This window comes from Cucurbita maxima, unplaced genomic scaffold (assembly GCF_002738345.1).
Source record: "Cucurbita maxima cultivar Rimu unplaced genomic scaffold, Cmax_1.0 Cma_Scf00044, whole genome shotgun sequence".
Classification (NCBI taxonomy): domain Eukaryota; kingdom Viridiplantae; phylum Streptophyta; class Magnoliopsida; order Cucurbitales; family Cucurbitaceae; genus Cucurbita; species Cucurbita maxima.
In genome coordinates this window covers 1,270,098-1,292,845 of record NW_019272060.1, presented here as the reverse complement: position 1 = coordinate 1,292,845, position 22,748 = coordinate 1,270,098, and the positions used below count along the sequence as shown (strand labels likewise).

At 38.3% G+C, this 22,748-nt stretch overlaps 1 protein-coding gene and 2 long non-coding RNA genes across 3 annotated transcripts in view; all 3 read left to right on the top strand.

The window, feature by feature from the left end:
- Window positions 1–1,439: 1,439 nt before the first annotated feature.
- Window positions 1,440–3,391, top strand: LOC111470355. The gene is made up of 3 exons (XR_002715030.1): window positions 1,440–1,450; window positions 3,073–3,158; window positions 3,269–3,391. It is a non-coding gene; the product is annotated as an uncharacterized LOC111470355 (long non-coding RNA).
- Window positions 3,392–4,164: 773 nt separating this feature from the next.
- LOC111470353 (methionine aminopeptidase 1D, chloroplastic/mitochondrial) overlaps window positions 4,165–22,748 on the top strand; it is a 21,889-nt gene continuing 3,305 nt past the window's right edge. The window contains exons 1-7 of the mRNA XM_023115913.1: window positions 4,165–4,366; window positions 4,717–4,783; window positions 5,364–5,592; window positions 6,719–6,880; window positions 7,000–7,041; window positions 14,215–14,286; window positions 15,108–15,187. Coding sequence (XP_022971681.1) covers window positions 4,252–4,366; window positions 4,717–4,783; window positions 5,364–5,592; window positions 6,719–6,880; window positions 7,000–7,041; window positions 14,215–14,286; window positions 15,108–15,187 — 767 coding nt within the window. The 5' untranslated portion in view covers window positions 4,165–4,251. The remainder of the gene's footprint in view (window positions 4,367–4,716; window positions 4,784–5,363; window positions 5,593–6,718; window positions 6,881–6,999; window positions 7,042–14,214; window positions 14,287–15,107; window positions 15,188–22,748) is intronic.
- LOC111470354 lies at window positions 15,196–22,715 on the top strand. The gene is made up of 2 exons (XR_002715029.1): window positions 15,196–16,233; window positions 20,122–22,715. It is a non-coding gene; the product is annotated as an uncharacterized LOC111470354 (long non-coding RNA).

The following is a 22,748-nucleotide window of genomic DNA, read 5'->3' as shown; positions in this document are numbered from 1 at the left end:
GTTTGATCAACTTAGAGAGGCCACAATGTTTTCAAAAATTGACCTTTGTTCAGGTTACCACTAGATCAAGATAAAAAATGAGGACGTGCCGAAAAAAGCTTTCAGAACAAGGTACGACCATTATGAGTTTGTAGTAATGTCATTTGGACTCACCAATGCTCCTGTAGTGTTTATGGAACTAATGAACCAGGTGTTCAAGGAATATTTGGATACCTTTGTCATTGTATACATAGATGGCATCCTGGTGTATTCAAGGAAGGATCAAGAACACTAAACGCACCTGAGGAAGGCCTTAACAGTCTTGAGGGAAAATAGGTTGTATGCCAAGTTCTCGAAGTGTGAGTTGTGGTTACGCGAAGTCTCATTCCTAGGACATGTGATATCGGCAGAAGGAGTATCAGTTGACCCTGCCCAGGTGGAAGTGGTCACTGGCTGGGCCCGTCCAACTACTGTGACTGAGGTACGGAGTTTTCTGGGTTTGGCAAGCTACTATCGTCGCTTCGTGTAGGACTTCTCCAAGATAGTGGCATCCCTCTCACGACTAACTCAAGGCTACGACATTCATATGGACCGAGGAGCGCGAGGCAAGCTTCCGGGACCTGAAGGAGAGACTGGCGACCGCACCCATGCTCATAATGCCTGATGGTACAGGGAACTACTTCATTTTCAGTGATGCTTCCAAGAAGGGCCTAGGGTGCATGTTAATGCAACGTGGGAAGGTTATTGCCTTCGCATCCAGACAGCTGAAGGACTATGAAAAGAACTACCTTGTGCATGACTTGGAACTAGCAGCGGTAGTCTTCGCATTAAAGATATGGCGACACTACCTATATGGGGAGAGAACTCAGATCTATACCGATCATAAGAGCCTGAAGTACTTCTTTACCCTTAAAGAGTTGACTATGAGACAACGACGGTGGCTAGAGCTAGTCAAGGATTATGTGGGGAGAGGACTCAGATTTATACCGACCATAAGAGCTCGAAGTACTTCTTCACCCTGAAGGAGTTGAATATGAGACAACGACGGTGCCTAGAGCTAGTAGAGGATTATGATATAGATGTCCAGTACCACCCCGAGAAGGCCAACGTAGTCGCAGATGCCTTAAGTAGGAAGACAGCGCATTCGTCGGCATAAATCATGAAAGAACCTAGAGTGCAGGTAGACTTAGAGCGAGTGGAAATAGTAGTAGCTCTAGAAGGTATTAAGGCGCAACTGGCTCGGCTAACTATACAGCCCACCCTTCGGCAGAGAATCATTGAGGCGCAGGCAAGGGACTCAGGTTTAGCGAGGGCATTTAACGAAATGGAGACAGAACCAGCTTACGGGTACTTCAAGTCAGCGGATGGTGGGTTACTGTACCAAGGTCACTTGTGTGCACCGATGATAGGGGAATTGAGGGGTGAATCTCGAGAGAAGCGCATAACTCCCCATTCATCATACACCTTGGCGGTACGAAGATGTATCAGAACCTTAGACCCCACTTCTGGTGGTGTGGCATGAAGAAGAATATCGCGAAGTTAGTCAGCATATGCTTGGTTTGCCAACAAGTTAAAGTATCTAGACAGAGACCAGTAAGATTACTACAGCCCTTCAATATACCAGAATGGAGTGGGAGAACATCGCCATGGATTTCACAGTGGGCCTGCCTAAGAGCTAAAGGATTACACGGTCATATGAGTGGTCATGGACAGATTGACAAAGTCAGCACATTTCCTCCCCGGCAAGGTCACATATACGGTGGAGAATTGGGCACAACTGTACATGAAGGAAATTGTCAGATTGCATGGGGTCCCCGTGTCGATTGTATCAGACCGAGATCCACAGTTTACTTCAGCATTTTGGCATGGATTTTAGAAAGCGTTGGGCACTCGACTGGACTTCAGCACAGCGTATCACCCACAGACCGATGGACAGACGGAACGCTTGAACCAAGTTCTAGAGGACATGTTGTGAGCCGGTGTACTTGATTTCTCTGGGAGTTTGGGACTCGAAATTGCATCTTATGGAATTCACTTATAATAACAACTACTAGGAGACAATCGGTATGGCACCGTACGAGGCATTGTATGGAAGGTGATGTAGGACACCATTATGCTGGGTCGAGGTAGGAGAACGGGAACTGGTGGGTTCGGAGCTGGTCCAAGTCACGAACGAGGCGATGCAGCAGATCAGGGGGAGGATGTGCACTGCTTAGAGTAGATAGAAGAGTTACGCAAACTCGAGACGAAGAAACCTGAAGTTCGAAGTGGGCAACATGGTATTCCTGAAGGTGGCCCCCATGATGGGCGTTCTAAGGTTTGGACGCAAGGGTAAAATTGAGTCTACGCTTCATAGAACCCTTCGAGATTTTGGAGCGAATCAGACCCGTTGCGTATAGGTTAGCCCTACCCCCGTCTCTCTCATCCATACACAACGTGTTCCATGTATCGACACTTCGCAAGTACTTAGCGAACCCCATGCACGTGATAGATTATTCGAATCGGGACGTGACCGAAGACTTAAGCTACGAGGAGAAACCAGTGGGAGTTCTAGCTCGCAAGGTAAAGACCTTGCGCACTAGGGAAATTGCATTTGTCAAGGTGTGGTGGGGGAACCAATCAGCAAAGGAGGCCACCAGGGAACGAGAGGATGAGATGAGGGAGAAGTGCCCAGAGTTGTTCGTAGATGCAAATTCTTTCGAGGATGAAAGTCCTTCGCAGGGGGGAGTGATGTAACGATACACATTCCAAGGAGAAAAAAAAAGGGGTGCGCCGAAAATCTCGCGATTTTTGGTGGGATTCACTCAGACCCCCTTAAACCCTAGTGTCATAGTGGTCGCCTTCTTTAGGTAGAAGCGGACGCCAGTGTACGTCGGGGCAAGGAGAAACAGACATGCCACTAGAGACGGATGAACGACGACGCTTCCACTGGCGACAGTAGCCAAGCCCTACAATTAGGGCTGTCGAGGCTTTCGAGCGAGGAAGACGAAGCGGCGGGCGCGGGTCGACCCTCGACATTCTGCGAGTTCGTCTCGGCCATCGTGCAGCCCGCACCTTGCAGGTCATGCTCGGACACCACCACTGGGCCGAAAGGGGCGGCTCGACATCCGAATAGTATACCGATTTTTAGGTTTTCGACCCTTTTGGAGCCATTCTCACCCTTGTTTCAACCATCTGAGGTTAATATAACTCCATTTTGATAAAACATCTTGCGATAGGGGCATACCTTGGTAGCTAGGCATAAGAGCTAGTTGTGAAAGGGCTCTAAGTGTATCATGTTATCTTATAGGAGGTAGTTAGGCGCCGGAGTTAGCGTTGTGGGTGACTTTGGCCAAGGCCAAGGAGGTAAGTAACCTTACTGTTGACATTAGTTATGTATGTATGTTGGTGCGTGCCCTGTGGCCCTTGCATGCACCATGTGTGTTGTTGATGTATACTAGGTTATATGTTTCTTGCAGTGAAATGCATGTATGCCATGTTTATGTATGTGATGTTTGTGACACGGTTTGCTACCCTGTATGTATGAGCTTGATTGACATGTCATGATTGTAATGAGAACCCCACATGCCATGAATGTAATGACTAGTATGCTACGATATGCTTACTCTATGTTTAACCCAGTTATGCTATGTAATGCGGTGAGGGGATGGAACGTTGTATGTATAATGCCATGGAGGTAAACCTTAAGAACTTTATGCACGCTATGGTTGTGTACATAGGGCACTCCCCCGTTATGCTACTGATGATATGGACGCGTACATTCGATATTGTGTTCGCCACGATATCATGCAGACCCTCCTTTTCAGTGGCGTCCGGTATTGTATGTCATACATACCCGACCAAGCCATTCGCATGCGAACTCGCCTGGTTGGCCCACAGTCACACACATGGGCCATGTGTGGGAAAGTTTTTATTACTATCGTTTAAGTCAAAGACATCATTTTTTTAATATTTTCAATAAATTTTTCTACACTTAACGATCATGCCATATATGTAATAGCGAGTATATTTTAATAGATTCGGTAGAAGTCTACAATGTAGGCTGAAAGGTATCCACGCGTGCGAGCGTGGGTCCATGAGACGAGCTCACACGTACCTAAACCTAGCTGATCAGGTTAGCATTCTTTAAAGGACTCGTGCTGATCAGGTTAGCATTCTTTAAAGGACTCGTGCTGATCAGACGCGCATTGGATGATAAAAAGATAAAAGTCTATTTAGTGTTTCGGCGTTTCAGCGACAGAGGCCGAGTGTGGACTGTGGAAGAAAGCAAAAATGGTGGGAGCCTTGTATGGGGAATCAAAACTCTTCTCATCCTTTCTGGGAGTTGGTGCTAACCATTTCCTTCACTCTCGGCTGCCTGTTCATCAAGTCTTCGCCTATAATCCAGGTATTCTTTTATCCTTCCTCGTTCATTTCCGTTCTATGTTGCTCTTCTTGCTTCAACATCTTTCCTTTGTTCTTTCTGAGTACTTGTCTTCTTACCCAATCGGTTAGCAATTCCTTAAAATCCTGTTGTTTCCCGTTATTCTCCAGTGATAATTTGCTGTTAAGCGATTGTAATCCGAGTTCAACATCGAATGACTCATCAAGTAGAGCGTTTTTTTTTCGTGCTAATCCGTTCTAGTTTCCTGGTTATTGTGATGTAATAAAACCACTTGCAATTTTTCGGCTTCTCGTGTTTTTATCTTGAGCGAAAAATCTGGGTAAAATGGAGGTAATCTGTATATTCTTTTGTAGGAGGCAAACATGTCTCAATGCAATTATCCAGGACACTTTCTGGTTTGGCCAACCTTTTCAATAGAAGGTATAAAACTCCATAGTTTTGTTCTCTCGTTTTCTGAAAGTTACGTTTATGGGAATCGGTATTTTGCACTTATACAACCGAGGATGTAAACTGTTCCTTAATTCTCATGGAAAGTCGCATGTCAGTAAGTTCTATATATCCGTGATTTGTGAACTTCGAATGGTATACTGTGACGAAAGTTGTACATTTCATAATGTGCGGTGCAGATGGTAATTGGTAGTTACAAACATGTAAGTTATGTTCCCCCACACATTCGACGGTCATATAGTTGAAAGGGTGTTAGGATGAGTATTTTTATTAACATCTTAGATGTCTTTATATGTGCTTATTACATATTTACACTTGCACTCACACTGTAGCGTATAGTTCTCCATTAGGGACTATATATTTGGATGTGGCCTTTGTGATCCAGTTTCTAAAGGGGTCAATACTATTAGATATTTGTCATGGAATTTGGAACTTCAGAATGAGCATATGTAAAGAATTGTGTCCGTTATTGTTTCTTGTAGCATATTTCAAGTACAAAAATATGTTGATCTTCAAAAGGTGTTGAATGAACCATTCTCATTGAAATTGATAGAAATTTGGACGAGATGCAAAATATGAATCGTAAACGTCTAAGACCTGGAAAAGTTTCTCCTCCTCGACCTGTTCCAGACAATATACCAAGGCCTCCTTATGTCAAATCTAGGCGACCACCTGGAATTGCTAGTGGACCTGAGATTCATGATGAGAAGGGTATAGAGTGCATGAGAGCTTCTGGGAGGCTTGCAGCCCAAGTTCTAGAATATGCAGGGACATTAGTAAAGGTATTTTTCTGCTTATTATTTCTCGTGCTGGGGTAAATTATATGTATCTATTTGCTCTACTTTCTTCTACTTTCTTCTACTTTCAAATGATACTTCCTACTCTGCATGTCTAATTGACATTTCTCTATACTAGAGAGCATATTGACATGAATTTACATATAATGTGACCATCTAGATTGCATTGGGGCAAAAGGAAGGCAAAAATCTTAACAAATGTACATATGTTGGCAAACAAAGTTAAATAATGAAACCTGTCCCAAATGATTCCAAACCTCTGATCTTTTTACTTATTTATTATTTAAATTTTTTTTTCTCCTTTCAAGCGAAGTAGCCTAACAAAGAGCTGAAACTACATCATTCCCCAAAAGCCCTCAATCTCTTACTTTTCTCCAAAAACATGCCTTTATAGAACAGTGGAAAGAAGCCTTGTGCTTCCCCCAAGTTTTATCAAATAAATTTTGACATTGAACATTCCCAATAAGAATATTTGTTATCTGGACATTTGAAGTCAATGCATGAAAAATTTCAAAAGAGGTATCCTCCATGCGTCATGTTTCTCAATCATTTAAGGCGTGTTCTTTCTAAAAAAGGAGGAAAGAATTTAGATCATCTGTTTATTCATTGGCACTTTGTTAATACTGAATGTGGCATGTAATGTCAGTTCCTGCACTCTCTGTGGTGGAGCTCCTTGCCTAAATATCTTTGGTTCCTTCAAATGGTGAGGCTAAGATCATAAGGTCGAATGCTACTCAACCTATTTTTTTGGGATGTTTTGAGAATGAGGAATGGAGTTGTTTTTGAAATGATGAGGTTCGGAAATGAGCATGTCTTAATTCTTCTCATTGAGCTTTTAGCCATGAAGAAATGTTGTCATTTACTCTGTCTCTTTTTATATTGGTAAAATGAAGAGTGCAACTTTTGATCAAGTTTGGCTCATATCAGTACTTCCTTTTGTAATTCCATTTTTTCATTTACATGTTTCTTATCCAAGAAAAAGCAACTTAAATGTAGCTATTCTTTCTGTTATTATGTTTAAACTACTTGTGTTTATCAGTCCATGATGCACCCATTTATGAATCGCCACTATATTTTATTGCAAAATTTTGGTTCTTGCTTCTATTGGCAGCCAGGTATTATGACTGATGATATTGACAAGGCTGTTCACCAAATGATAATTGATAATGGAGCCTATCCATCACCTCTGGGTTATGGTGGCTTTCCGAAGAGTGTATGCACGTCAGTGAATGAATGCATTTGCCATGGAATACCAGATTCCCGAGTTCTTGAGGTCTTCTCTTTGATTTCTTAGTAACATTAACAACATTTATTGTAAATCAATTGCTTGTTTTATGATGATGAATTGAGATGTCACGATCTTTTTTTTTTTTTTTTTTTTTTTTTTTCCAGGATGGTGATATTATCAATATAGATGTTACCGTCTATTTAAATGTAAGGATTTGCAACTCTGAGCTTAATTTGTCTTAACAACAGTAGAAGAATGCATATTTGAAGCTCTAAATATCTTACACTGACCTTTATTTGGCCTTGTGTATCTGTTCCTTTCATTTTATACACTATGCATGAGAATGTAAAGTTATATAAGCTTATCTTTCTGTTTTCTCTTTTGACAAGTTCTTTCAATTATTGAAAAATTTGTGGGTGTAGGCAACAATATTACTCATCTTCAATTCGTATATTGTATTTGTAAATTATCTTGCTTTTCATATTAATTTTTAGAGAGGTACATATGGATAGGATTGTGTAATATTGATAGCTAGTTTGTTGTCATAGTACAACTTTATTGGACTTTCTCCCTTAATTTGTAAGTCATCAAGGATTATCTTCAACCATAAGAATTCACATAGCCTTTGTGCAATAGCTCAAAATTTTGATTCGGCAGATGTTCTAGCCACCACATTTTGCTTTTTGCTTCTCCATGTTACCAAATTACCTCCAAGAAAAGTACAATGTCTGTAGTAGATCTTTTGCCCACTATTGATCTTAACATAGTCTGGTTAGTGTAAGCTTCCAGTGCAAGGGAATTGTTCAGTTTGGATATAAATTCATTTTCCTAAAGTTCCTTTTAAGTAATGTAATATTTTATATGTTGCCCGAAGGTGAGGCTCCCATGAATCATGCATGAATTGGCTAATTACCCTCATTGAGTATACTATGTCTGGTCGAGTGTGAGCTAGATATGTAAGCCTTCTACTAGCCTCTGATACATTTCTCTGTTCATCATTGGTTCTTCTTTTGACTCTCCCAATTTTTGATGTGGATCTACTGGCATTGTTGTAGGGTTACATTCGCTTTTTCTTTGTTTCCATCAATAAACCCATCACATACTTCTATTGTGATATGAAAATATCTTGAGTTGAGTACGCTACTTCAACATTGAGAAAGTATTTTAGCCTTCCAAGTTCTTTGATCTCAAACTCCATCAATATTCTTCTGAGTTCAAATTTTTTTTCCTCATTATCTTCCGTGACTATGATGTCATCTATATACACTGGAAACGCTGTAACTCCCCTTGATTCTGAATACTTGATAAAAAGAGTGTGATCTCCTTGGCTTTGCTTATACCCACAATCTTTCATCACCTTTATGAATCTTTTGAACCAAGCCTTTGATATTTTTTTAGTCCATACAAGACCTTTCTTAATTTGCCTACTTTACCTCTTAAGCTTTCAAAATCCTGGAGGAATGCTCATCTAGATTTCCTTATCTAGACTGCCATGAAGAAATGCATTCTTCACATCATACTATGTGAGTTGCCAATTTAAGTTGGCAAGGGTAACAATATTCTTACGATGTTGATCTTTGCAACTGGGCAAATGTCATTTGGTAATCTATATCGTAAGTTTGAGTGTACTAATCTTGCTTTTATCTTTTCCAATGTTCCATCAGCCTTGTACTTTACTTTGAAAAGCCACCTATACCTGATTATTGTTTTTTTTTTCTTTTGGCCTATCCACAACTTTCCATGTGTTATTCTTTTCTAGAGTATGCATTTCTTCTCTCATAGCATCCTACCATTCTCTTTTGGATAAAGTTTTAGATACAATGTTAGGTATAACAATTGAGTTTAGATCACGATGAAACTCTAGTGTGATGGTGTTAGTCTTTCTTGAGAGAAAAGTTTGATAGGGGTATAAGGGTTGTTTTGTGCATTCTCTAATAGGTTTTTGAAGAGCTATGAGACTATCATTTATTGGTACTTGTGTCACATTCTCATTTTGAGTAGAGTCAGATGTTTTGCCTTGTATTGGTTTTGAAATAAGTTTTCTTCTTGCATATACATGAGAGAACAACGGATCTGACAATGGAGGTGGAGCATATGGTTTAGTTGGTAACTTTACGATAGCAGGGGTGGACTCTTAATTAGAAATGTTATAAGGTATGGACTTAATAACGGTAGTAGGCATCGACTCAATAATTGGTTATGTGGGCTGGTTATTTAGTGTGTCTAAGGGTTTGATTAGTTTCCTAGGGACCCTCTTCAGTCTCTATGTTCTCCCCTGAAGAGAGGTATCAGAGAAGAACAATTTTATGTTTGGTAAATGTCACATCAATTGATAAGTAAGACTTCCTAGATGTAGGGTTGTAATATTTGTACCCTATTGTGGTTGAGAAATATCCTAAAAAGACACATTTTATTGCTCTCAAATCAAGTTTACCTCTTGGAGTATTGTGAACATGAACAATGGCAGTGTACCCAAATATGTGAGGTGTGAGACTATTTGATGTTCGAAAGTGAGAATGAAATTGGATGAGGACTTCTATTGAGCTTAGATTATTTTGGACATGTGATTGGAGACGATAATCACGTGAGTTGTAGTAAGAACTTGCATCTCCCTAGTAAGTTTTTCGCATGTTTATGTGAAAAAGCAATGCTTAGGTAGTGTGTTTACCTCTCCCTAGTAAGTTTTAACATGTTTATGTGAAAAGGCAATGCTTAGGTAGTGTGATTAAAAGGTGTCCATTTCTCGTTTCAGCCACTCCATTTTGGTATGGTGTAATAATAACACACAATAATCATGGATAATGCCTTGAGATGGGAAAAATGGGAATAAGGTTTGATTGAAATAATCTCTAGCATTGTCAGTTTGAAGTGTTTTGATTTTGATTCAGAGTGGGTCTGAATCATTAAGTGGAAGACGAGATATATTGCTAACATCTGATATTTGTTTGAAAGGAATAGCCATGTGACCTGAGTACAATCATCCATTAACGTGAGAAATTGACGAGCATTAGAAATACTTGGTACATTTTGATTAATGAGAAAAGAACAAGAGATATATTGCTAACATCTGATATTTGTTTGAAAGGAATAGCTATGTGATCTGAGTACAATCATCAATTAATAAACGAGCATTAGAAATACTTGGTACATGATTAATGAGAAAAGATAACGAGTATGTTTGACAAATTCACGTGTATTACACTGAAAATAAGAGATTTATAGTCCTTGAAACAAATCTGGAAACATAGTTCTCAAAACCCTAAATAAGGAAAAAGTGATGTAACCAAATCCCATATTTATTGGAGGAACTAAGAAATGACACGGGTGCCGGGCTGACTATTCTCTCAGGTAATTGCAAGTTGTATAAGCCATTCAATTCTTTAGCGAGTCCAATCATTCGTCTTGAATTTTGGTCTTGAAAAACACAATATGATTAGGAGAAAATAACACTATAGTGGTTTTCATGGGTAAGCTTTTGTGTGGAAAGGAGACTACTAGATAGTTTTAGAACATGTAAGATGGGTTCTAGTATAAGAGTTTGAGAAATGAATACATTGTCTATGTTGAAATATCATCACTAGCCCAATAATTGTACGAGCCCGTATATTTATTTTAGTAGAGATTTTAGGAAAGATATCTGATTTTAGGAGAAGAGATCTATATATTTTAGGAAAAAGATTCAGATTTGTTAAATTTAGATTTAGATTTGTTAGGTTTAGATTTGTAGGCTCTAGTATAAATACACCTCCACCCTACCTAGGTTATTCATCCAAGAAATCCAAAAAGTATTCTAAAGTATTCTACACAGTGTCTTGTATTCTCTTCTCGATTGGTCTTAATAAAGAGTGCGAGTGTTTCCTACAGAGAGTTGTGTTCAACAGTCTATTCCTAGGATGGGTTTCATTTGCGACGGTAATTTTTCGGTTACTTGGTTAACTTATCTCTAAAGGTTTATACAAAAATTGAATCAGGACTTACTTGAGATAGTTAAGGTATTGGAATTTGATGGTTTGTTGAGCGAGTCCAAGAACATCTTCAATCTTTCAACTCTTCATTATTAAATCCACTAGTTTCCACAACTGCTCCCTTTTGTTTTGATTTGGACTCCTCTGCGATGCATGCCTGCCTTCGACATGTAACGACCTTATTTTTCTATTGAAATAGAGCCGCCACTACATGCATGACCTGACTCTTAAGTATGAAACCGTTCATTTAAAATATTTCAAAAACGATGTCATGGACATAAATGTTCGCAATAAAAGCTTTAAAACAAAACAATAGAAAAGAAGTAATGTGAAAATTTAAATAAAACTATGGAAAAGTATAAAACAATGTTTTGGTATAACCTAAGGGCTACAAAATAGACAAAATGCAACTACCTTAACACTAGTTCCATGGTCTTCATCACGACCGTTGTTGTCATCATACACTTTACCTGAAATATTTGGTAAGTAACCCCACTATTGGGAGTAGGAAAATGCAAACACATGCAATATGGTGGGACCTATCCTTTTAACATAAGATAGCGTGGCTTTCGGCAGCTTTCCAGTTTGGGCAAGGTTGGGTGTGTAGTACTTCTCTACACATCACCACACGTGCAAGCATGGGCCCACCAGACAGGTTCTCACACCCCTAATAATAATAATAAAATTTAAATAAATCTCAAGTAACAATAGATCTAAATAAATCTTTAGATTCTAGGTAACAATGGAGAGTGTTTCAAGTCTATATTAGACTATTGTTTTTCTTATTTATTTTCAAAGAATTACATATATCTTTAATAAGGAAAGACCGACTAAATCTAAATTGATAGATCTAAATTCTCTAGATATTAGGTAATCTAAATAAATCCCTAGATAATAGCTAACAAGATAAGATAAATCAAATAAATCTCTGTTGGGTAACAATAAATCTAAATAATCCAACTACTTCCTTATTTGATGGGATTACACCAATATCCTTTGACACTCCCCCTAAGTAATATGTATCATTCATTCTCAGCTTGGATACTAACGTATAAATTACATAGATATCTTTAACTTAAGGCTAATCCTTCGAGGTCAAATTTTTCCCTTATTTAATGAGGTTACACAAATATCTCCTAATTTAAGATTAGGAATTACACAAATATTCCTTAAGTCAAGATGATTCCTTCAATAGATCTGATGGTCTTTTCATGTCTCCTTTTGATGGCTTGAGATAAAAATCTAATCCTTCTCATTGAAACCTTAAAAGCTACCTTGGGTCTCACAATTAACCTATCAAAGTCTATGGTGAACACCATGCATGCATATGTCCATGGGACTTAAAATTAACCTTTAAAAGCTAACTTCAAAATTAACCTTCCAAAGTATGTGGTTGTTGAACACTGCATATACGGATATGTCCATAGTTACATATTTGGAACTGCAAAATAGCTGTTCTCCCATTAATCTACCCAGCATGCTCTTGGGGCAATGCTTAAGGTTCTCTCCTTTTAGAAAATGGTATTACATAAAGTTGAGCAAAGAATTGATATGTGGAGGAACAATAATATTTTTAAAGGGAAGTGTGGTCCAACCCCCTTTAGATTTGAAAATATGTGGCTGTCTCATCCCACTCTCGGAACCTCTTTACCCCTCTGGTGGGCAGTGGAGGCTCTAGGAAGATGGGAAGGTTATCGTTTTGTGGGTAAGCTTGTTGTTTGAAGAAGTCACTTAAAATTTTGAATCCTGAAGTATTTGGAGACTTGAAGATCAAGAAACAGGATTACTAAATCGCATTAACATGCTGAATAGACTGGAAGAGGTTGGTTCCCTATGCTTTGAGCAAAGGGAGGAAATGTTGTCTCTGAAAGTTGAGTTTGAAAGGTCACTAAAAGTTAGACTATTAGCTAGAGGCAAAAGGCTAAGTTTAAATTTGCTAAGGAGGGTGACAACAACTCATTACCCACCATACATGCCAACTGTGGAGTTTTTGTGAGATTCTAACTGTACTTTGTACTTTCATTTTCATGTATTCTGCGGTGTGAATACATTATTTCTTCTTACAAAGTAAATGGACTACAACCCAATTTATACACTCTAAAAGTTACCGTAAAAAAATGATCCAAACTTGATGGTAGCTTTCTACCGAGGACATTAAAGTTCTATGAGTTGTTTGGTAATCAAATGTATAGGATTTTAAATATCTGTTATGAGATTAGCTGAGGTGCTTGTATGCTAGCTTGAACACATGGATATAAAAAAACTGTAATTGTAAATGGGCAGAAAAGAAAATTGCTATACAAGGAACTATTTGCTTGCATGAGCCCAACAAAGATATTGTTTAGAGAAAAAGAGGATTTTGGAGAATACTTTTAAATTTTTTTATAAGGAAATTGGAAAACTACAAAAATAAATATGTTGGGTGAGGGCACCTAGGGGGCACACCCAAGAAGCAATGTGCATGCCATGAGCTTTTTCGAGAAGTGTTTTTTTCTTTTAAAAAGAAAACTGATGATACCAATTGAACACATGGAGCAATAAAGGAGCAAACCAACCAGAACCAAAGAACCAATTGAGCAAAGCAAGTTATTCAAGGCGATTGAGCCAATTGAACCAATGAACCATACCAATTGATCCCAAAAGGTCAGTTGATGACGAACTCAGGAGCTGAAGTAAACGTATTTGAGCAGTTGAACAAAATGAGTACAAAAATAAAATGTTGATAGAGCAACAAATTTTGAGGGGTATGCATGGGCTGTACTGAGGTGCGAGACCCTTGAGACTTTTGTTGGAGATTTGATTTCTTGAAGGAAGAAGTAAGTTTCATGAGGACAACCTTTGGTCAGGTTCTAGTATATTATTATTTCATACAAAGTAAAAGAGAACATACTGCCATACACTCCAGCGACGTTATAATGACAGAAAAAAGAGGTAAAAAGTCTTAATGCTATCTATACATATGAGCTCATTAATAAGGATCTGATATAAAGACTTAAAAGATATTATTGGGTTGGACCATTGTTTAGGAAAGCAATTAGCTAGCGAGTCCAACGTATTTGTGTCCATGAAATTGTCTCTGATCTTTCATTTTATTTTTCTTGAAGATGATTGGTCATTTAGACTTGAGCATCTAAAGAAATAACCTTACTGCTAGGATTTCAAAGCTATCTTGATGTTCCATAGCTTATGATGATTATATATTGTTTAGTTTAATGGGTGGCCATTGTGAAATGTCTCGTGAGCTGGTATTCATACACTTGTTTTCACACATTACACCGGAGATTGGTATGTAAACCTCATCTAGAAAGGTGGGGAATCTATCAAATGAAGCATTAATAATTTTTTTTGGTGTTATTCAATGAAATAAAAATTTGTAGCTATTAAAACTATGTCTTCTATCCTGCTAATTTGTAGGGGTACCATGGTGATACTTCAACAACTTTCTTTTGTGGAGATGTTGATGATGAAGCCAGAAAACTTGTCCGGGTAGCTTTTTCTTTCTACTTTTGTTAATGAGTAGCTATTACAATTAGATATAGCTATGTTGTTCTTGTTGTCTTTTGATACGTCACTAGTTATATATATATATTGTTAATATTTCAATGGAAAAAGTTGGTTGGTTTCCTACAAGGACCGGTCTAGAACTTTATAATTTATTTGGCTTAAATTCTTGTCCGGCAAGATCCAATCTGACTTTACTTCATATAAGCGTGAGTATTGTAAAATTGAAACTTCTCCTACCTTCAACATAGGTACTACATGTTTTTTTCTCCTTTTGGATTGAAGGATTTGTGATACTGAGCTAGGATGATAGGACAGTAATTTCTGAAAATAATAGAACTTCGAAATTACCCTGTTAAGTTTGGTTAAAGTCAAGTATGATATGTTTTAATGTGTAGATGCTGTCCACCATGGGTAATGTGATTTCTTCTGTACCGACTTCATGTGGTTGCATTCATCGTTTTTTTATATTCTGAAAATTTCCAACCGCTGGTTTCTGTTTGACGTGCCATAAGTTGTTTAATTTCATGACTATGTTTGGGCTGAAATGCTGAGTGTCTTTGATTCTAACTGGGTAGTTCGCTTCATCTGGCCACCATATTGCAAGACAAGACCCTTTGGGCAAATTTCTTTGTTTTACGTTCCAAATGATGGGAAATATGGTTTACGATATTAAAATCCTGCTCAAGATTACCAAATATTGTAGGTTTGAATGGTTGTTTCATAAGATTAGTTGAATTGTGCATAAGTTGTTCCAAAGATTCGTGTGCATAAGTTGTTATTTTTTTCTCCAATAACTGCTTTAGGTGACTAAAGAATGCTTAGATAAAGCAATATCCATATGCGCACCAGGAGTGGAGTTCAAGAAAATTGGCAAAATAATTCAGTAAGAAACCCCACTTTGTACTGCTGAACCATACGACACTATTGATGATTGTAGTTTCAAGGTTTAGATATTAATGATATTTTCTGTTTCCTATCAATAGAAAAAAAAGGTTTAGGATTATTTTTTACTATGTGATTCCTTTTACAATTAATGGTAGCATGTTTGTGTTAAAATAACACAAAATATGAACCTATTCTAATTCAATAAAGACATCTTTTGGGCTTTGCTTTTCTTTTAAAACTGTAATGTGATAGAGTAAGGAAGCACAATCTATTACTGTAGAACTAATGGGGAGGGGAAGAGTTAAAGAATTACTTGAGGTTCAATTCAAAAAAGATTCTTCTGTGGAAAGCCTCCAAAGTTAGTTATTTATTGTCCGATCAGTCTGATTTCTTCTCTTTATAAAATTATTGCCAAAGCTCTTGCTTAGAGGTTGAAGAAGGTTCTCCCTTCCACCATAAGCGATTGTCAAACAACCTTTGCAGTGGGTATCCTAGATGCCATTCTTGTAGCTTCAGAAGTGGTTGAAGATTTGGACGTTAAGTAATAATAGGGGTATGTTTTGAAGTTGGACCTTGAAAAGGCTTAGGACAAAGTCGATTGGCACTTCCTTGATGTTGTTCTGAAGCTAAAAGGCTTTGATAGCTTGTGGAGAAAACGGATAAGAGGTGGTTTCTACTGAAAATTTCTCTGTTTTGATTAATGGTGAGCCTAGGGGAAAGATTTCAGCGGTAAGAGGTTTGAGGCAAGGCCATCCTTTGCCCCCCCTCCCTCTCTCTTTCTATCATCAGGGAGGCTCTCAGCTCTCAGCTGAGTGTTGCATGATTGTCAGGAAAGCAGAATCTTAAAAGCTTTCCAAGTTGAGGAAGCTATGGTCAATATGTCGCATCTCCAGAACACTGATGACATGGTTGAGCCTTTATGTGGAATGGAATACTTTCCCGCATTGATTGGGGTGTTGGGTGTGGGCTCGCTATATTGTCGAAATATGTCTTTGCTAGTGGCTCTGGAGATTCATGCAAGAAGAAAATCCCCTCTGGAAGAAGGTAATGTTGAAATATCATCACTAGCCCAATAGAGTCAAGCCCTATAATTGTACGAGCACATTGTATATTTATTTTAGTAGAGATTTTAGGAAAGATATCTAGAGATTCTAGGAGAAAGAGATCTAGATATTTTAGGAAATAGATTCAGATTTGTTAGGTATAGAGATTGCGTAGGCTCTAGTATAAATACCCCTCCACCCTACTTAGGTTATTCATCCAAGAAATCCAAAAACAATAAAAAGCAGTAGTATTCTAAAGAGTGTCTTGTATTTTCTTCTCGATTGGTCTTAATAAAGAGTGCGAGTGTTTCCCACAAGGAGTTGTGTTCAACAATTGGTATCAGAGCCATGTCCTAAACTTAACTGTGTCAATAGAATCCTCAAATATCGAACAAAGAATTGTGGGTCTCGAAGGTATAGTCAAAAGTGACTAAAGTGTCGACCAAAGGGTGTACTTTGTTCTAGTGCTCCCGAGAAAGGAGTCGAGCCTCAATTAAGGGGAGGCTATTCGAGAGCTCCATAAGCCTCAGAGGAGGCTTATAGTGTACTTTGTTTGAGGGGAGGATTGTTGAAGATTATTGGGAGTGTGTCCCACATTGGTTAATTTAGTGGAAGATCATGGGTTTATAAGTGGGGAATACTATCTCCATTTGGTATGAGGCCTTTTGAGGAAGCCCAAAGCAAAGCCATGAGAGCTTATGCGCAAAGTGGACAATATCATACCATGAGAGCTAGCCCCGAAGGGGGGTGGATTTTGATGTCCCACATTGGTTGGGGAGGAGAACAAACCACCATTTATAAGGGTATAGAAACCTTACCCTAGCAGACGCGTTTTAAAGCCTTGAGGGGAAGCCTGAAAGGGAAAGTCCAAAGAGGACAATATCTGCTAGCGGTGGATCTGGGCTGTTACAATTGGTATCAGAGCAAGATTAGTGTAGGTTATCTGATCTTTTAGAATTCTTAGTATGCTCTGTGGTTGCAGTTTTGTCTGATCTTTCACATTAGAAATGATTTCTTGAGATTAATAGTGAGTTTCTTTTGTGTCGTGAGTAGTCTGTGACTCTGCAAGTCTTGTGTCGAAAGAGCTTGTTTGGTATTACTGAGCTATGGCCAACACGATGGGTGATTTCCAAATCGTTTGAGGAATCAAGAAACTCAACAATAACTACAACACGTGGGCAACTTGCATGATGTCCTATTTACAAGGACAGGGTCTTTGGGAGATCGTTGGCAGGTGTGAAACTACACTGCCAGAGGAGGATTCTAACGGCGCCTTGCGCAAATGGAGAATCAAAGCAAGCAAAACAATGTTTGCCTTGAAGACCACAATCGGAGAAGAGATGTTAGAACATATTTGGGATGACAAGACACTGAAAGAAGCATGGGACACGTTCGTGATGTTGTTCTCAAAGAAGAACGATACAAGGCTACAACTTCTGGAGAATGAGTTGTTGTCAATTTCACAACGTGACATGACGATTGCTCAGTACTTCCACAAGGTCAAATCGATCTGTCGGGAGATTATTGAACTAGACCCGAAATTTGTTATTGTAGAATCTCGAATGAAGAGGATTATAATCCATGAATTGCGACCAGAATATAGAAGCTTTATTATTGTTGTACAAGGATGGCCCACTCAACCATCACTTCTAGAGTTTGAAAATTTGTTAGCCAATCAAGAAGCCATGGCTAAACAAATGGGAGGCATCACATTGAAGGGTGAAGAAGAAACACTCTACACAAGTGAAAGTCGGAGCAATAATAGGCCGTCCACCAAACGTGGATACAATGGTGACAAAAGAAGAAGCCACCAAGGAACTGCACAACCTGAGAGAGCTCAGAAGAACGACAACCAGAGTTTCCAAGGAAAGAGATTTTGAGGTGTTTGCTATAATTGTGGGAAAAAGGGCCACATGTCTAGAGATTGTTGGTCCAGGAAAAAGTCGGTTGAAAGCAATGTGGCGATATCCAAAAAGAAGATACAGGATGAATGGGATGCAGAGGTACTATGTCCAATAGTAGAAGATGAGCTAGCACTTATGGCAATGATAGAAAGACATCAATTACGAGGATGACTGGATCATTGATTCAAGATGCTTAAACCACATGATTGACGATCAAAGCGGTGCAATGGAAGAGGGGTGACCCTTAGAGAAAGAAGTATTACCAGGCCTTGAGCAAACTGAAGAAATTCTTCTACAGAACACTGGGGAACAAACTGAAGAAATTCTTCTACAGAACACAGGGGAGCAAACGGAAGAAATTCTTCTATAGAACACAGGGGAGCAAACGGAAGAAATTCTTCTACAGAACACAGGGGAGCAAACTGAAGAGATTCTTCCTCAGAAGACGGGGGAGCAAATTGTACACATTTGCTTAAGTGCTGATGTGCCTAAAGATTCAAGTGACACTAGTGTTGGTGAGTAAGAAGTGACTCAACCAAGCGAGCTCAGTGAAAATGAAATGACACCTTAACAACTCAAACATTCAGAAATAATCCTAAAGGCAAATCCAGAGTATGCCAACGCAGTAGAAGACAAAGTTAATGAGCCGGAGACATGTGAAGAAGCTTCACCAAACTTAGCTTGGCAGAAAGCGATGGAGGAAGAAACTACAGCCCTGAAACAAAATCAAACTTGGGAATTAGTGCCAAGATCAAGAGATACCAAACTCATCTCTTGCAAGTGGGCTTACGAAATAATGTGTGCCCCGGATGGATCAATCGTGAGATACAAAGTTCGGACTATAGATTCAGGGTTCTCTCAAGAATATGAACTAGACTATGATGAAACGTTTAGTCCAGTGGCAAAGATCATTATCGTACAAGTTCCTCCAGTACTTACGGTAAATAAAGATTGGAAATTATGGCAGATGGATATGAATAATGCTTTCTTGCATGGAGAGTTAAACAGAGAGTTCTACATGGACCAACCAAAGAAATTCGAAAATGAAGTTGGAGTCATTGATCAATATATGCAAAATCCGAAGAAGCCTCATTTGGATGCGGCTCGACGGACCTTGAGATTTGCCAAAGGTACAATCAATTACGATCGTTTATACAAAAGAAGCGAAGACTGAAAGCTAGCTGGATATAGTGATGTCGACTATGCAGGAGACCACGATACCCGAAGATCAATCACTGGGTATGTGTTCAAGCTCGGTAATAGAACAATTTTTTGGTGTAACAAAAGACAACCAACAATATCATTGTCAACTAAAGAAGCAGAGTACAGAGTAGCAACTGGAGCAACTCAGGAAAATACATGGTTAAAACTTTTGATGGAAGATTGACACCAGAAAATTGAGTATCCAATACTACTTCATTGCAACAATCAATCTGCGATTCGCTTAGCAGAAAATTCGGTGTTTTATGCTAGAACAAAGCATGTGGAGGTACACTACCATTTCATTAGAGAGAAAGTCTTGAAGGAAGAAATCGAGATGTAGCAGATCAAGACAGATGACCAAGTGGCTGATTTGTTTACAAAAGGGCTGAATACTGACGAACATTAGAGTTTTCACTGTCAGCTCAACATGGTGTAGCGAATGAGTTGAGGGGGAGTGTTGAAATATCATCACTAGCCCAATAAAGTCAAGCCCAATAATTGTACGAGCCCATTGTATATTTATTTTAGTAGAGATTTTAGGAAAGATACCTAGTGGTTCTAGGAGAAAGAGATCTAGATATTTTAGGAAAAAGATTCAGATTTGTTAGGTCTAGATTGTGTAGGCTCTAGTATAAATACCCCTCCACCCTACCTAGGTTATTCATCCAAGAAATCCAAAAACAATAAAAAGCAGTAGTATTCTAAAGAGTGTCTTGTATTCTCTTCTCGATTGGTCTTAATAAAGAGTGTGAATGTTTCTCACAAAGAGTTGTGTTCAACAGGTAATCCCTACATTTATGGAGCTAATACTCACAGTTGAATGATGAGAAGAGAAAGGTAGCAGATCTTCGGTCGACGTTGCCAAAAGTTTGCTGCTCTTTGTTTTTTTTTTACTTAATTTAAAGTTGATGCAGGTGTTCAAATCCATTTTTGGAAGATAGTTTGGTTGACCAAGATACATTACAGAATTGCTTTCCAGATTTTTCTGTGATTTCTAGCAAAAAAGGTGCTTCTATTTCTGAGTGTTGGGACAACAACAAAAAAGTTGGAATTTGGGCCACACATGGGGTCTCTTTGACAGGGAACTAAATAGTTGGGGTGATAATAGAAAATTTGACTTCGGTTCAGTGAGTTGGAGGGCCTGATCGAGCCTTTTGGCCCCTTGAGGGCTAAGGTTGTTATTCTTTGAAGTCAGCCTGCATATGCGTTGCTAAAAATACTAGAAAGGTAAAATCCCCTTGACCGCGTTGGTTTGGAGAATGGACGCAGAAAGTAGAACTTTTCGGTCCTTTGGCATTTAGAAGCCTTGATACTGACGAGATGATTGAGAAAAAAGGTTTTAAGTCTTGGGCTCTTTCTCAGTGCTTTGGCATTTAGAAGCCTTGATGATTGGCTTGTGGAAGGCATAAGTGCTTTGAATTTGTCAAGCAAAGCTAGGATTTTGGGTTGCTATGCTATGATAGATCCTTTGTGGTAGATTTGGCTCGAAATCTATATTTTCAAGATAAGTTTCCTAATTTTGATTCTTTTTGTATTCTTTACGGTTCTTGATGGGCCTCTTTACATTCAAAGTTCTTTTATCAGCTATTGGAAACCGCTTGTTAAGTAGTTCCCCTGGACGGAATTTCCTCTTCCCTTAGTAATGTTGTCTTTTATTGTCTTTTTACCTTCCCTTACTTGTGTGTTTCTATCTATATGTATATATATAGTGAATGGAATAGAGTATTCTGATTCTCTCAAACCTTTAGCATTTACATGGCAATAGAGAGCCAGGTTAATTGGATTTTTTTTTGTTAACCTAGGGATTTTTTTTTTTTTTTTTTTTTTTTTTTTTTTTTTTTTTTTTTTTTTTTTTTTTTTTTGTTAACCTATGGTTTTGTGAACCTTAGATTTTGGAGTTTGGGTCAGAGATTTCTGTCTACACATGTTGTATCTGTGCATCTACTCCTGATAACTTCGAAAATTTCATTACGATTTCTGCAGAGGAGTTTGCAATTTCAACCATATCAAGTGTCATTATTGACATTATATTCTACTCCAGTTACTGCTATCGCAAAGACTAACGCTTCTATATGCCTTCTTCCTCCACTTTGAAATGAGCCATTGACTTTGGTGCTACCAATCATATGACAGGCAATCCCAATTTATTCCTTTTTTAAAATTTTTTTGTCTACCTTTTCACCTAATGTTACCATAGATGAAAAAACTACATCTCCAGTTTGGGTCTGACGCAATGAATCTTACCAAATCAATTTCATTGTCGTTTGGTTTAAATTTACCACAGTTATCTTTTGATCTCTATTAGTAAATTCGCTTGCAATCTTAATTCTTGCATCTTATTCATTCCTGGTCATTGCTTAATGCTTAGTTTAGGATCTTACAACGAAGAAGACTATTGGTAGTGGGCGTGAATTTGAAGGTCTCTCCATCTTTAAACCACAAGTATCTATAGCCATCATATGCTCTAGAGTGTCCATTTAGCCGCCATCACATGCTCTAAGTGCCTCCTTCCTTCGAAGAATATTTCCATTTGGGTCATTTGTCTATCTCAATATTGAAGACTCTTGTCCTCAATTTTATGATTTGTGAATGAAAAAAAACGGATTTGTCTGCGGTATGGTCCGCTCAACAAAGGATCATATGTTTTTGGTAAATAGTCGTTTTTAGTTTCGTTAGATTGTGTCATGTTAGTTTGCTAAGTTTTAACATATGAGTTTGTATCCAAGATTCAATACATGAGCTAGTGCTCTTATTGAGTCATAGAGGGTTTCAGTATTTTTTTTTACCTTTGTTGACGATTATTCTCATTTACTTGGTTATTTTTAATGAAAACCCCATTCTAAGTTAATTTCTTATTTTCATAACATTCATCGGTAAATTCGAAATCAACCAGTTCTTTTAAAGTCCTATGGAGTGTAATGCTAAGAAATATTTCTAAAAAAGAGATACTCCTTATACAGTTAATTTTGTAACTAAGGGTATTCATGACACCCAACGTTTGCCGTTGAATGAAAAGTTAACTCAAGAAATGAGACAAATGAGTTGGCTCGATTGGAGGGGTTCAACAACATTTTCTTGATTAGAGGCAGTGTCTTGAGCAGCATCCCAAATCTCTTTGATAGTTGAAAGTAGGAGAAAATTATCTCTAATCTTAGTGCTCATGGAGTTGATTAACTAGCTCATAACTTGATTGTTCTTGTGGAACCTTGAGTTTGGGTTAAGATGCTTTACCTGTGCGTACATGAACATCATCACAGATTGTGAACTCTGAAGGTAGTTGTGGCCTTTGAGTTTGTGGCATGTTATTTGCATACTGTTGTTCTCAGTGAAGGGAAAATGATATTTTGCGATTCTGATCCTAACAAGATTTAAAAGAGAAAAAAAAAAAAAAAAAAAAAAAAACCCCCCC